General features: G+C 43.7%; 1 protein-coding gene across 2 annotated transcripts in view; it reads left to right on the top strand.

Moving 5' to 3' along the window:
• The first annotated feature begins 2,940 nt into the window (after window positions 1-2,940).
• Window positions 2,941-16,971, top strand: part of EEF2K (eukaryotic elongation factor 2 kinase) — a 65,284-nt gene continuing 51,253 nt past the window's right edge. For both annotated transcript variants that reach the window (XM_073647594.1, XM_073647593.1), the window contains exons 1-2: window positions 2,941-3,175; window positions 14,634-14,959. In XM_073647594.1, coding sequence (XP_073503695.1) covers window positions 14,714-14,959 — 246 coding nt within the window. In that variant the 5' untranslated portion in view covers window positions 2,941-3,175; window positions 14,634-14,713. The remainder of the gene's footprint in view (window positions 3,176-14,633; window positions 14,960-16,971) is intronic.

Raw genomic sequence — 16,971 nt, 5'->3', positions numbered from 1 at the left:
AATCGTCGAGGTGCAAGAGTAGGGCCTGCATTTATGAGAGCTGCTCCATAACGGGGCTGCTGCTCCATAACCCCCTGCAACTTTACGGGAAAATCGTGTCCCAGTCCCAATGTGCTGTCAATGTGCTGTCAAGTGTGGGGCCATCACACTCACATGTAGGCCACAGTCCTCCGCTGCCTCCAGGCTTCCATTCTCAGGAGCCACAACACATAACTCAGGGAAAACGCAGTTCATTGTAACAAGCAAGCGTTTACTGGACAGCAGGGCATACCGGGCCCGGCGGGTGAGGGTCCCGCCGACGCCAGCAGAAACCTCAACTGGATGTTCTTCTTCAGACACACATCCAGTTCAAGTGTATTGCCACACACGGACCCATCGGGCCCCGATGGGTACGTGCACAACAATATCAATATATGCTGCCAGACAATCAGAGTACTATGGAGGAAGCTTTATATGAAGGACTATGGGATGCCTTATATTATATGGAGGACTATGAGAAGGAGGACTATGGGAGTGCATTATACTATATGGAGGACTGTGGGCTGTGCAGTATATTATATGGAGGACTATGGGATGCATTATACTATATGGAGGACTATTGACTCGCCCAGGGAGATATGGGGGGGGGGGGTACTCGGTACCCGGGCCTTTACCTCCTTGGTGTGTCACGGCAGTCAGCTCCCGGGCCCGTCCTCTGGGGTCACTCTTTAAAAGGGGGCTTTTGTTAACAGTTTGTCTCGTGACACCACATGTGGTTCCCGGTAATGAGTACTGGCGCTGCTGCAGACCTCCGGGGGTGATGGGATGGCAGCTGGGATGTTTCTGCTCCCCACAGGCGGAGCGGGCCCCCGGGGCAGGGTTGATGGAAGGGATGCAGGGCGTTGTAGTGTAGGAGGGATGATGGCACAGCGGCAATAACCGACAGAGACAGGGAAGTGCAGTCCTCTGATTTTACTCACAGTTGACCAGTTCCTCAGGTTACACTGCACAGGTTACCGCTTCCCGCGTTGCGCTGCGTTCACCAAGCAGGGGTTCAGAAGTCCCTCTGGCAATTCGAGAGTACTTATCGGGACCCCCTTCTATATGTTCCTTTCCGCAGCCGACTTCCCGCGCTGGGTCTCTCCCTCCTGCCTTGCGCCTCACAAACTGAGTCCCAAGATGGCGTCCTCGGATCCTTCAGGGTCACCTGGAATTCCTTGATCCCACACGGCTACCTTTCTTGGCTACTCGAATGTAAGTCTGGCAACTGCACCATAAAGGTCAGAAGCCTCCGATTTCCTAGCCGAGACTTGAAGTGGCACGACTAGCCCAGGGACCGGTTCCCTTCTTGCAGCCTGGTCCCTCTGACACTTGGCAGATTAGGGTGTACGGGTGGCTTCCTGCTCCTTCCGTACCCCTGGGACCCCTTCAGTTACCGGAGCCTTCCTCCTCTGCTCCCCTCTTCTTCTCTCCTCTGCTGGGCCTCATTCACTAGGCCCACTCTGGAGCAGAGCTCCTGAAGAGACTCTGCTCCTCACACTAGACTCAGAACTCTCTCTTGCTTACTGCACACTCACCACTAACTAAGATGGATCCCCTTTTTATACTCCTAACAAATGCTCCCCTAAACTCCTTCTTCCACCCACACCCACTACTTGGTTCCCCCTCACTCTGGTTCCCCCCAGTCTAGCCAGGGACAGGGCTCAGCAGAACACAGTGCATTTTGCTCTTCCAGCCAGCCTGGAGCAGTGTAGTGTTGGATGCAGGTGTTAGGGTCCCGGGCTGTACTCCTTTCCTTACCAGAGAGTGAGGCACCACCAGTTGTAGTACCTCTGTGGTGACTGAACCCTCAGGGGCGCCACACTATGGGGGTGCATTATGCTATATGGAGGACTATGGGCTATGCATTATATTATAGGGAGGACTATGGACTGTGCAGTATATTATATGGAGGACTATGGGACGCCTTATATTATATGGAGGACTGTGGAGGGTGCATTATACTATATGGAGGACTATGAGATGCATTATACTATAAGGGGGCGTATTATACTATATTGATGACTATGGGGGCTGCATTATACTATATGAAGAACTATGGGGGGTGCATTATACTATGTGGAGGACTATGGGCTGTGCATTATATTATATGGAGGACTATGGGCTGTGCATTATATTATATGGAGAACTATTGACTGTGCATTATATTATATGGAGGACTATGGGCTGTGCATTATATTATATGGAGGACTAAGGGATGCATTATACTATGTGGAGGACTATGGGGGTGTATTATACTATATTGAGGACTATGGGCCGTGCATTATACCCTGGTGAGTACAATGGTTTATTTTTTTCTATACATTAAAGAAAAGCGGCAGAACGAGGGACATATACCAGGATGGGGCCAAGGATAAGAGACAGATACATGAATGGGGGATAGATATACTAGGATGGGGGATATATATATCAGGATGAGGGACATATATATAGTTTATTGAGGATAGGGTGGCCCTGATCCAGATCTTGCACCGGGGCCCATCAGACTCTAGCTACGCTACTGGACCCATTCGAAAAAGCTGGTAAGCACTGCTTGTTTGGTCTCCGCTGCTAGACCACAGCGGTGGCCGGTAACCTAGGCAACCAGCAGTAAACAGAAAAATCTAAACAATTTTAATAACTAATATAGTGCAAGGTTTATAGCTTTTATAAGGTCTTTGCAGTTTTCCCATTAAAAAACATGAGCCAACCCCTTTAAATATAACATGTGCTTCTAAGGTGGGATCCCTGCTAATAATAACATGTCCGTTTAGCCTCTTGTGTAGGATGATTGCTCCTGTCTCCTCGCTGAGGACTGTGACAATGTCTCCGGGCTGCTCCGGGGTCACATGGCTGAAGTCCAGCAGTCACTGTCAGGGTCTCCGCGCGGATGATTGACATGGAACGTTGGGCGGCCAGTGGGCGTGTCTGGAGGCGGAGCCAGCAGTTGAGTGGCAGCAGAGCCTAGCTCTTCCTGTGCTGTTATGCTGGAGGGGCTTTAGTGTGAGACCACAGGACAGGAGAGAGCTGCTGCTGCTGCCAGCCTTGTGCTCATTCATTGTGTGCCAGTCTGCTGCCCTCCAACACAGCCCAGGCTCCAGATCCTGCCTTCTTCAGGCTGTGCAGGAATCTCCAGGGTGTGTGCCATCTGTGCAAGGTAAGAAGGAGCAATGTCTTATTATGTGCACTTCTGCTTGGCCTTACTGTTCACAGCCTCATTCCAAGTGCCATACAATGCTGTTTACCCCTAGTGATGCTGGCAGGTGACAGATTGCATGGCATGCCCCTTACCATATCTCATCGCTTATAATATATATGGTGCTGCATATAGATCTAATTGTTTTTTTGCAGCATTATTTTATCAGTGGCATCTAAATAATCCGCTACATTCATGCAAAATGTAAAAGAAATAGTAACCTGTTAGTAAATACATGGTGTATTCTTTAGGAGGCCACAGGCGTCTGTTATTGTTTTGTTCCTGTATCTATAGACAGGTCAATATTGCCTTTTATGGCTGGGACGAGCTGCACAGCACTGCAAGGGTTATTCATTTCTTCCGCCATAAGCCTCATTGCACTCAGCGATCCTTTTATTTTTTATGATTTTTTTTATTATTATATTATATTTTTTTACGCTCCCAGCTCCATGCATCACCTCGCTGCAGCATTGTGCTGTTATTTTTCATGTGGTCATGCTGTGCAGCTGATGGTGCCATGATTGGTGATGGATGGGCACATGGCACAACACAAACAAGCATCAGCAGAATTGGTGTCAGTCTGCGGTTAACCCTTGCTCTACCGGAGGAATAGACGATACAAGCAGTCGATAAATGTCTTATATTTTAAGGGTAGATTCAATATATTTGTTTATTACATTTTATTTCTCTCCTGATTTTTGTGCATTTTTTCATACATTGTTTTTCTAATATGAAAAAAAAAGACATAGAGGGTGCTAAGGACCCAAAAAAACACCCCCATATTGCCATGTGCAAAAAGGTTGCATTTTTTTCCTGCACGTGTCCGTACCAAAGTGCGCCATAGAAATCTGCTCTGATTATTCTGTTTTTGGCGCTTTTTTTTATTTTTTATTTTTTTTTAACGCAGATTTCATGCAACGTTTTTGAGTGCAAAAACTCTTGAGAGTCCTCCCTTAAAACTGTAGTTGCAGGATTTTTAATGCTCCTCATAGAAACATAAAGGTAAAATAAATGCGTTAAATATTCACAGTTCAAAAGTGTCAAATCTGCACCAAAAATGCTTTAAAAAATGGTAAAACGTATAAAAAAATGCAATAACAATGCAATAATTAGATCAGATCGCTATTGCACATATTGTTGCGGAAAACATATGGGAATAATGCAGCGTTTTCTTACTCGGGTTAATGGCCAAAGGCATTTTTTTTTACACTTTTTTGTTTTTGCAGTCTTTTTTTTGCTTTTATAAAAAAACGCACAATTTTAGTGTTTTTCATTTTTTCATACAGAAGCCTATGGGAAAATGTGTTAAACACAACTAGACCAAAAAATGTACAAATACAGTTTACAATGCTAATAATTGCAATAGATACATAGAAAAAACGCATCTCATACGGATACTTTTCTTTTTTTTGCACCCATTGAGTTTAATGGACGATCCAAAAATGATTAGAATAGTGTATGCTGCATTTTTATTTTTTTTTATAGAAAAGGACCATGTTTAAAAACGCTCATGCTGCACTACCCCATTGACTTGCATTGGTCCGTGTGCTGTCCGTATGGTATCCATTTTGCATATGGACAGCACGCAGATGTAAAATATGAACTGTGAGCAATGATTAGTAAAGCCACATCATTTGTGGATCCACCCTAATGCGCTGGGATGAAAATATTTTTTATTATTTTTGTGTATCGGGCTAGGAACTAACAGGCCTGTATTTGACAACTACCTGCCTGCTCTGGACAGAAACTATCTCTGCCTGCTCAGGTGGCAATTTTCTGGCTCCATGTCACCTCTCTTCTTTCCGGTCTGACAGGGCGTCACTGCAGACATCATGCTGATTGAAAGCCAGCTCCCCACAGTTAGGCAGCGGGGAGCCAGCTGTTGTTCAGAATTAAATTGACAGAGAGTCAACACAGTAGAGCTGAGGAGAAGACTCTGCTCTGTTGACGTGACAGCATCAACAGAACCTGCAGGAGTGGTCCGTGACCACTCTTAAGTCGGCAGAGGTTGCCGCTGGGCAGAACAGGCAGGTAGTTAGCATCTATCGGCCTGTTAGTTCTTAGCCCCATATGCAAAATTAATAAAAGTCCCGGATAGCCCTTTTGTAACATGCACCGTCAAAATAGTATGGGAGTAGATAATAATAATAATTAATAATAAAAAAAAAAATCTATGAAATGCTACTAAGAGTTAAGGTGGCCATACAGTTTAGATAATGTCTGCCAACGGCTATAACTTCTGACCCCGCCATACACATGCTCGGGTTAGCCACGTCTGGAGGAGGGGATTAGGAACGTACGGATGCTATTGCTCCTAAATAAAGAACGGGGAGTGTTACTTCTCTGGCATGGCGCCATGTTAGTGAGGGAATGTGGCTTTGGTGATATGCATCCCCTTCTAAGTGTGTGAGTCAGGAGCTGCCTGCTGCTGTGCTTGGCCGGGTGACACAGAAGTGGCGCTCAATGGCTGAGTATCGGTTCTTTTAGACTGCAGTGATGAAGCGAGCAAAGAGATGGCTGTCCAGATGGTCAAAGATTGACAAAATGTGGAAGATCCAGTTCCCTGCTGTAGGGCTGAGGCGGAGAGCTCAGTAGAGGTGGTGAAGAATACCGATGGGATGGGGCTGCCTGTGGCCCAAGGAGACACCAGAGAGGAGTCCATGTCTTAGGTCATTGTGATGCATGTAAATAGTTCATAAAGGCTGTGTCTTTAAGATGCCATGTTGCTGGCAGTTGGAATGGAGCTTATTCTTTTATGTACGACGTGACTTCTTTGGTCAGAGTGTTGCCCATAGGAAATCAAAGGACTGGTTTGTGCCCCCAGTATCGAGCTGTGACCGGCTAAAGAAGAAGATGGAGCAAAATGCGTCCTGAATGGAGCTGGTCGAATGCAAACTCCTCCCTGGGCGAGGAGTCCGGGCCAGGCGGCGAGGAGTCCCCATACAAGTTGCTGATTGTGGAGCGGAGTCTTCCCCCATTGCCGTCCCATGGTCCGGTTACGTTACAAGCAGAAGAGGGGATAGGATTTACCGGCTTGTGTTCTCCTCTATAATCTGCTTCCGACCAACTCACGAATGGAGGGATTGATTCAGATAATATGAGTGTATTATGGACCTGCAAGAAGAAATCATCTCAAAACTGTGCAGAGGCCTAAAGAGAAGAAGAAGAATATCTCTGTACAGTATATATGTGTACAGAGATTGTATTTGTGTTTTATAAAAGTTGGGGCTGTAAGCTATTTTACAACGACACCCTGCAGCTCTACACCCCCACAGATCACATGCTGGGTGAATAGCTTTCTGGGAGAATTGCCAAGGAATGACTGCATTATTTTCTAGGTAGTTCTTAAAGTGTACTGTCAGCTATTAAATAAAAGCGTGTGCTTGTAGCTTTAATGCCAATGACTGTGTACGTAGTTGATTTACCCTCTGAGTGTCCCCAACCAAAGGTGCAACTTCCAAACATTCACTTGATTACTTTGGATGTCTATCCTGCCTGTGAGGTCTGCCAGCACTGTGTGTGCTGGCACTTTCGTTACCTTACAGTCCAGTTACATATCTGCTAGCCCGCCTCTCTGTTGTGCCTGTGTGCAGTATGACAGATCAGAGTGCAGACATCCGCCACCACTCCATGTCATATGTCTGTGTCTCACCTGCTGGAGACAGGTTACACCTGGTGTGAGGCAGTGGAGAGGAATTAGGACAAGACATTCATCTAGCAATTTTGCTATTACATCACTAATCAAATGAGCATGAGATTGTTGAAAAGACATTGAGGAGTAAAAGGGGGTTTCCCACGAACAGAGTACATTTTAATTTATAGATCATGGAATGCTAAGTTCCACAATTGAAGCTCGAACATGGGACTCCTAGTCATTACATAGAAGACCAAGATATTGACTATTGCCAGGTACCACACATTTGAGACAAACTGGAAGTTGTAAAGGACTTCAACCTCTTCAGATCAAGGATCACTCACGATGCAGACACAACACCAGAACAGGAGACCGGCTATGGGCAAATCAATAGTGAAGTCACTGGACAAGGTCTTCAGATCAAGGAACATGTCACTGGTGACAACATCCTCTGGTCTTTTCTGTGGTAACATATGGATGCGAAACCTGGACGATAAAGAAACAAGACAGAAGAAGAATCAATGTCTTCAAAATCTGGTGCTGGAGAAGGATGTCATCAATACCATGGATGGCAAGAAGAACAAATAAATCAAACCAGACATGTCACTTGAAGCAAGGATCACCAAGCTATGACTTTCCTACTTTAGACACATCATACGAAGAAAGAAATCACTGGAGAAGAACATCATGGTTGGAAGAATAGAAGGAACAAGGCGAAGAGGAAGACCAGCAACCCGATGGCTTGATACTATCAAGATAACGGCGGAGAAGACCCTGGTGGATCTAGGCATCCACGAGATCAATCTTCCTACAGAGCATTCATCCATCAAGACGCCATGGCTCGAGATTGAGCTGCAGGTCGTTAAAATATATGTTCTGTGTAATGTCTATGTCTGACCATGCTGGAACATGGTCTGATCATACCACATCTCCTGGGCAGGGAAGGAAGGAAAAGAGTATACAGACAGGACAGCACAGGATCACAGCTGATTCTTTCTGTGAGGTAAAACATTTCACTGCCTGTTTTTAAGAAATGTTTTACCTCCCAAAAAGAATCAGCCGTGATCCCCTGCTGTCCTGTCTATATACTCTATATTGACTCCTCCCCTGCCCAGGAGCTGTGGTATGATCAGACCATGTTCCTGCACAGTCAGACACAGCCATTACACAGTACACATCAGGGGCACATTTATAAGATTATCTCAGCACAGGAACATTTTATTTAATTACATCCAATTGTGAAAAATATTTATTATTATTCCGAGATCTGTTGATAAAAATTAAATGTGTTTTATGAGAAAACCCCTTTAAGTAAATAAAAGTAAAAGGGAGTCACTCAGCCCCTAATAAGTATTTAAGCAAAGCACCATTCTATCTTTCTTGTTTGTTAAAATCCATTAGGTTTTCACAAAATTATCCTTTATTCCAATAGGCTAATTAGGTGCTCAGTGCATATTGGGTGTGACCAAGTGGTTCAGTGCACCTACTCATGGACCTGTCTTCAGGCTATCTCCGCCCTAGTCTTGCTTGATTGAAAGCGCTAGCTTCTTTGGAGAAATCTTGCACCAATCTTGAAGGGGTTGTCCACTACTCGGGACAACTCCTTCTCAATCCGTATTTTTTCCCCCTTTTTATAATAACAACACTGATAATCACCTCCGGTACCAGTGCCGTTCCAGCGGTGCGGCTCTCTTCCCCCAGAGATCGCATCGCAGTGAGTCGTCCTGTGAACCCTGCAGTCAATCAGCGGCCGCTTCACTCTCCCTACCTTCAGACAATCTCTTACATCCGAAAAAAGAGCAGCAGCGCACACTTCCTGATTCCAGTGATGTCACTTACTGGGCTGCTTGCTGCAGTTTTGATAAAATCAGTTTTCTCTGCTGCAGATCTAGCAGTGCTCTGAATGCTGAGCTCTGTATAACCCCACTCACACCTCTGATTGGCAGCTTTCTATGTACACTGTACATAAGCTGCCAATCAGTGGTGGAGGCGGGGTTATAGAGGGCTCATGAATATAGAGGACTACTTGGCAAAAGGTTTACTAGTCCTCTAGTGATAATCTCCTGCTAATAAAACAGTGTTTTTATTATCAAAACTGCCGCAAGCAGCCCAGTAAGTGATAAATCACTGGAATCAGGGTCTCAGTATCTACATTATGCTGCTCTCAGATTAGATGGCAAAAACCTGCTGACAGATTCCCTTTAAATGGTCTCCATGTAATATTGTAACACTTTGGAGGCCTCCTGTAGCTTTCATCAGTCAGACCCTTGGCTGCGTTCTGGAAGGGTATTGTCCAGTTGCATCTCCCCTTTTAATGGCTTTCCAGATTAGAGTTGCTATCTCCTTATCATATGTGTTATGTAATATTATTCTCAAGCTGTTGCAAGAAAAATTAATACAAAATCTATAAAGTAGAGTTCTTTAATTGGCCATTTCCCACCGCTGTCTATTAAAAGGGTTTGCACTCTGGCTGCTTCAGGCTAGCACCGGGCAGGAATGGCCTCTGAGAATCACTGGCACAAATCAATACTGAATTGTGTTGCTGTGCATTTAGAGAATAGGAGGCGGATGCTGCGCCCCTTACTAATCTGCCAGCCCCCATCCCTGTATATCAACTATACAGACATGTTATCTGGTAGAAGTAATTAATTTCGTGAAGTTGCACTGACTTTATAGTAATTAGCTTTATGTATGTATATTGATGTTTTTCATAGCAACCCATCAGCAATGTTAATGGCTTGTGTTACTAAACCAAACACCTCCCCATAGGGGCCGCCGATAGCTGGCGGGGACTTCTTAGTAGTTGAAATATTTACTTAGACACCCCCCCCTGCTAATTTGTGGAATATTTTTACAGTCGTTCCTATAAGGATAGCGTGCAAAAAAAAATATCTATATTTTTTATTAATCCTTTTATGATCACCTTAACATTTTGATTGTCGTATAGTTCAAGATAAGTGTTTGTATAATATATATGTGTGTGTGTGTGTGTGTGTATATAATATATACACATGCACACCTTAAACCCTGCCTTAAACAGTGTAGCAGTTTCCTGATGGCATTTTCCCTTCAAGTTGGAATATTTCTGGACACATCTCATAGTCAGATGTTTGATCAGATTGACATCTGAGGAATTTGAAGGCCAAGTCTTCGTCTTGAAATTTTTGTCAAGTCCCTGAATGATTTTTGCACTGTGGCAGGGGCATTATCCTGCTATGAGACCACTGCCATGAAGGATTGTACTTGAGCTGGACAAGGTTTATATGGAGGTAGGTGGTCTATGGTCCAGTTTTGATGCTCGCTTACCCATTGTAGTCCCTTTCGGAGGTGGACATGGGTCAGTGTGGACACCTTGATAGATTTGCAGCTACATCGGCCATTATGGAGAAGATACACTGTGTTTTGTGCAACTTTCTATCAAAGCCAGCACATACTTTTTCAGCCATTTGAGCCCGCTCCTCTGCGGGATCGCTCCAGACGGGCGAGCTTTTATTTCCAATAAGGAGGCTTGGGTGCCTATGAGTCACGTAGATCTTTACGCTCGCTCACTTCTCCTGCTTTCAACATGTTAACGTCATGATGTGACTGCTCGCTTTCTTATTCCGTGCAATAATAGCGTTTAAAACATGTAGTGTACAAGCGACTGATATAGAAGCACAACGTGCGCAAAGACAAAGCAAGATGGCGCCCACGGTATATAATTTACCACTTGACAGGTAACTCTCGAAGAATGTGCAGACTTTTATACCTTCACAATAGAACATATTATATGACAATGCTGCTGAATTATTTACAGGAGGTTGTTTTGTACCCATTTAATTGGTGTCTTTTGCTAACAAAATGTCCTCCTCTAGGCTTTTAATTGGCATCTTGTGCCCAACAAAAAAAAGACAGCGCTCATCTTGGCGTGGTGACAACTAGTTTCTATTATGAGGCTGAAATTTGTTTCCTTTTATGTTCATCTTGGTATCTGGTTTAGAGCCACTTATACTGGTTTATGAGCGATTCCTACCCTAATAGTGTTATCCGGATCACTTTTCATCCAGGAGGTGACTGATGCAGATCCCAGCACATGGTATGCCATAGATCTCTATATAAATCTACTTTTAGATATTTTGGACTTTGTGACCCAATACAATGCCCAAGTATATGGTTACCAATGAGTGTGGTCACCGGTGTCATTGACATGGCTTGCTTGGAGACATCGTAAGTTCACATTATTGATATATTTGGCATTATAAATTTAAGTGTTAATTCTGTTTTTATAGATGGCTATTGTTGGAGAGTGCTTGTAAAATCAAGCAATTTTTCAATTTACTCCTTATTAAAATTTGCGGTAGTTCTTGTGATATTAACACTTTTTTCTTTTGTTTATAGCTGGTTGCCCAAGAGACCGACCACTGCTGCTGTCTAGTTTGTAAGCACTGCAGATGTTCTGCTGGCTGGCAGCGGTGGTCAGTCTCCAAGGAAACAAGCTGTAAATGGAAGAAAGTTGATAATATCTCAAGAACGGCTAAAAATTTGAATAAACGGTAAATGATATCTATATTTGGGCCCAACAGCCAGCATTGATAATGGAACATATGGTCTGTTGACCATAAAATGTTTATTCAGCTTTATTCCAATTATTAAAGGGAATCTGTCACCAGGTTTTTGCCACCTAATCTGAGAGCAACATAATGTAGAGACAGAGTCCCTGATTCCAGCGATGTCACTTACTGGGCTGCTTGTTGTAGTTTTGATTAAATCCTAGTTTTATCAGTAGGATATTATAACTAGAAGACTAGTAAACTTGCTTCCATGTAATCCTCCATTTTCATGAGCTCTGTATAACCCCGCCCACTCCACTGATTGGTTGCTTCCTGTGTACATTAGCTGCTTTCAGCCTATGCACAAATGTACACAGGAAGCAACCAATCAGTGGTGTGGGCGGGGTTATATAGGGCTTAGCATTAAGAGAACTGCTTAATGTGCAGCAGATAAAACAGTGATTTTATCAAAACTGCAACAAACAACCCAGTAAGTGACACATTGCTGAAATCAGGGTCTCTGCCCCTACATCATGCTGCTCTTAGATTGGGTAGTAAAAACTTGATTACCAATTCCCTTTTAAGTAGCTAATCCCGTATCTTCGGACAGTAACCATTCACTTCAGCACAGCGTGTACTCAGCGTTCTGCATTCCACACATTCATCTTGTATATCATTACGGAAAGAGGCTTTGCTGGGGAGACTAGGTCAGCGACGTTCACTGCACACACAATCCTAGAAAAGTACATTATAATGAATAGTCGTCCAGAAGGATTACCAGATATATAGAGTATTTGAGTAGAATAGAACACGGGCTATAGACTATTATTTTTTTCTTATTTTTTAATAATTACTATATAGGTTGCTCAGATGGGACTGTGGAGGGGGCCCCGTCTCGTAGTTAATTTTCCCCTCACCTATGAATAATGATACTCTTAGGCCAGTTTAATACATTCGTGTTTCACTGTCGAATTTAGGTAAGTAGACTCTTGGCCGGTCCGTACATCAGAATGTGGATGTGGGATTCTAGGTTTAGTCACCAAGCCAATATTGTATCCTATAAGGGATGAGTGTCACGATACTGTTGTCTGATAACCCGAGACCAGGGGCTCCTTCCCTGTCCCTAACGTTAGGGGCACCCTAGCTATCCGTGCTCCCCCGGTTACTTCTGATGGTGAAGATGCTGGGGCCACGTACATTTCTGTTCTTCTGAATCAGTTCTTATCTGTCCCCTTCCCACCCAGGGAAGTGTGGAGGAATAGTGTATGTAAATACACAAACCAGGCAAACAAGGAAAGGACGTACAGGGATAAATGAAAATACAAAGCACATAAAATATGCACTCACAGACAACAGAGGGAAAACACCGCAGGGATGAAGAAGGAAAACAAAAATTGAAGAGGAAGGAATTATGCACACAGCCAAAACACCAAGCAACAGTCACAGAACAACTCTCCTTAAACGCCTCTAACGAACCGAACACAGATTCCTCAACTTTTCACGATGCAATACAAGACTTAACATTGGCAATCCAGATTGCCAGAGCGGAGACTATATAGGAGAGGGGAGTGGCTGATACTGCACAGCTGAGAACTTCCAAGAAGAAAGCTACAAAGACTCAAAGCTGAGCAGCTTAACTAATGCACTGCTGAAAGAATCCAGTACAATTTAGTAAGAGGGAGAGGTGCTTCTATTCAATGCAGGAATATGTGAACTCAGACGCTATGGTCTTTTGGCTCCTCTGTCGCGGTAAACCCTTGACGATAAGAAGGGAGGATACAAACGGGGAGGAGGGGGGGTGTTCTGTATTCATTTGATTAATTGACCAAAATTGTGTGCCTTTACACCCTGATGTGTAGTATTCTGCAATTTCTTTTTCAATGTGTGCTTACATCTTACAATTCCTAAAAAAAAAAATGCAAATAAATTGTAATTCATTTGGTAAGGAAGTGGGGCACTTAATTGTAGATGGGTAGTAGAGGCTTTGCTCACATCTGTGTTATAGACTTTGTTTCCGTTAGAAAATATAAGCAAAATATTCCTGAGTTCTTCACTAAGTTTGCTGTGAAAGTGACAAACCCCACGATGGTTGCCCACAGACCCCACGATGGATGCCTACAGACCATAAAAGGGTCATTGGGCATCGATGAGAACAGCCATTCTAGGGTTCAGACCATATTTCATGGTTTCTGATGGATATGCAAGCCGCAATGAAGATGTGGAAAGTCCTGATCTTCATATGGAACATTTGCATTTATACTCCTTTACTTGTTGATCTTACGGCATAACCCGACGGTCCGCAAAGTGGTGGCTTTTTGAGTATTTACATGTAGTAGATTTGACACATTTCTGCATCTGCACTATGGTTCTAGTTAATCTTATAGTTGTTTACCTTTTTGTTTAAAGGGGTTATTAGGGACTTTTTTTTTTCTTTTACCCCTATGGGTTGCCAACTACCTGCCTGTTCTGCCCTGCGACGATCTCTCCTGGCTCAGGTTGCGATTCCCTTGCTTCCTGTGACGTCACATTGACAGAGCAGCCTCATCTCTTCCTCTCTGCTCGGTCATTGCTGACAGAGCAGCTCTTTTTCTTCTGGTCTTCACTGTCGACAAGGCGTCACTCATGTCAGGTGAGAGTTACGCCCCTTCAACAGAGCAGAGCGAAAGAGCTGCTTTGTCAACAGTGTCCAAGCAGAGAGGAAGAGATGAGGCTGCACTGTCGGCAGTGACCAAGCAGAGAGGAAGAGATGAAACTGCCCTGTCGACGTGACATCACAGGAAGATGGAAGAGTCCTGACCTCTCTCAGCTGGAAGAGATCATCGCAGGGCAGAACAGGCAGGTAGTTGGCAACTACCTACCGGAAAGTTCTTGGCTCCATACGGAAAAAATAAATAAATTCATGGATAACCCCTTTAAGGCAACCTCCTATAGGGTGCAAATAGCCTGTTCGGAGAGGAAGTGGACTGGACCTCTAGTGCCACCTATTGGATGCAGAAGTCCTAAAAGTTTATATCTATCCTCTAACGAGCCTTGGGATTGGAAGGCGGCATGCTCATCACATCTGGTGGGACACGATGTACAAATATCCCTATGTCTCAAGTTTGCAAACAGTAGTGAATTTTGGTCATATGCACGGGATATACACAATACAGGACACATGTCTCCATAGTTTAGCATCATAACTGGTGGATAATTGACCCCTGGCTTGTGCTGGTGTCACATTTATGAATGGCCGTGTCTTTGTGTATTCTTGTAGGCCCTCTTCTGAATGCTCATCTACAGCAGCAGTCTGGCTATTTCAGTCATTCAGCGAATAATCCCTGCTACCTGGCAAACATGGCAGACGAAGACCTCATCTTCAGCATGGAGGGTCTGGATAATGCTCACATACTGAAGAATCACTGCTCAGATTGCAACAAGGCTGAAAGTGACGAGGAAGATAACTACTATATCTGTCCCATCACGGATGATGTATCCTCTCCACATGTGGCAAAGACGAAAAAGACCCGCTTCTTTGGTAGCCTGACCAAGGAAGCCGAATATGGGAGCAGCTCCTCGCCCAGGAACTCCTTTAACTTCAGGGTGTGTAACAACAATTTACTTTTTGTACATGTTCAATTGTTATTTTAAGGAAATGTCACTGTAATTTAGAGAGGACCTTTCACTTGTCATGTGTGTGTTTGTTCCTGATGTAAATGCTGCTGTTCTCCAGAATCGCCCCTAGTTTTTATTTTGTTCTTGTGCCTTTCTGTTCCTGAGATATTACTTATCTTCCTTTAATATAAATCCTAGTCTTGTAAGCCAAGGTGATATCTGTGGCCATCTTCATGAGGATCACACCCCTTTGGCTAATGAGACAAAACCTAAGATGAAAACAAAATGAGCACATATAGCTTGCAGTAAATAAATAAATAAATACCAATAAAGCGTGAAAATAACATAGAGTACTTAGTTAACAATTTAAAAAAATGTAAAAGCCGTCCCACCACGTCATGGTAACCCTATTCGGGACAGTCCTAACCTCTAATAAACCTTACCATATTTCAAGGGTCACCTTGACGTGATGGGATGGCTTTTAGGTTTTTTTTTTTTGTTTTTGTTTTATCAAAATTATGTTAACTAAGTACCCTATGTTATTTTCATTCTCTATTGCCATTTATTTATTTACTGCAGGGTATTTGCTCATTTTGTTTTTATCTTAGGTTTTATTTACTTAGTGGCCAGTGTGAACATATGCCTACACGCTGCATGCATACTAACTTGTATTCCAGTTTTAATTGCCAATGAGGCTAGTTTTATATACAAGGAAGAAGGGGCCATGTCTAAGGGATGGAGAGGGGCAGGAGCAAAAGAAAAACAGCAAGGCCTGATTCAGGAGAACAGCAGCAATTACACCAGATAAATATATAATATATAAATATACAATAAAGCTGTGAGTATGGAGCCTGTCTGCCAGTACAGCTGAGCCTTAGGGATTATTCACACTACCATATAGCTGCCGTATTTTACGGTCCTTGAATCCCCAACCTGTCCGCTGGTTACCAGTAAGACTGTTAGTTGGGGTCAAGATACCCATAGTCGGGCTGGGTATTGCGGCTGTACGGTCGTGTGGCACTACATGTGCTGCTTTATGGCATCTTCCTGAGGCCCGGTATTCGGTATGACATGCTGCATGCCACATTTTTTTATATTTCTTGTGTGTAATTGAGATTGTGGTTGCACATTATGGGCCTATAGATAATAAAGCCTTGTGGATGAGGTCTCATCCTGCACGGATATGCTTTCACCTTGTGATCATTGGGGTCCGACCTCAGATACCCCATCGATCCGGAGAAGTGAGTGGATCTGGCTGTACCTCGAGCAGCTGAAGCGTTGCTATGCTTGGAAAACTTTAATCAGCACCGCATCCCATTCATTTTTTAGGATCGATGCCCATAAAGATTTAAGCCACTACTGTATAAGACAGAAAATCCTATATAATACAATGTACACATCTAGCGCTCTTTCCTTTTAGACCTATTGGATTATATAGCTTTTAACTGATGATGTATCCCGATATCTTTGTTTGCACAGCACATTGATTGCAATGGATTTGCTTCTGTGGTTAAATAAAGTGTGGCGCTCTGCATGTGTTGTGCTGCTGAGCTGCATGCTATACTAATATCCTGGGATGATGATCACCTAATTACTGGTAGCAACCTGCAAAAGATAACAAAGGATCGGCCGAAAGTGAATTCTGATTTATTTTACCGATTTCCCAAAATTAAAAGCCCTTATCTTGTATGACATTCCTGTAAAACGGATACAGGCAATCATCACCGAAGATCTAGACGCTCTAATCCAATGAATGTATGCTGCGGGCCACGGCCCATCAGTGACCCTCACTGTGACGGAGAGCAGATGTCCTCTATACGTTGTCTACATGTCTCGTCGTCGGAGCTGCTCACCGCTTACGTGGCACGTAGACTCCTAATAGTAGATCAGGAGCTTTTTTTTTCTCCACCATTTATAAGACTGACATGTATAGATGGATATCCTGCACTGTGTAGGCGTCCGGACCTTATTGTATTTTTCTTTCTTGGTGTGAATACCGC

The sequence above is a fragment of the Phyllobates terribilis genome, unplaced genomic scaffold, assembly GCF_046119375.1.
Source record: "Phyllobates terribilis strain yellow unplaced genomic scaffold, ASM4611937v1 Scaffold_9__5_contigs__length_417890890, whole genome shotgun sequence".
Taxonomy (NCBI): domain Eukaryota; kingdom Metazoa; phylum Chordata; class Amphibia; order Anura; family Dendrobatidae; genus Phyllobates; species Phyllobates terribilis.
This window is presented reverse-complemented; position numbering and strand designations above follow the sequence as displayed.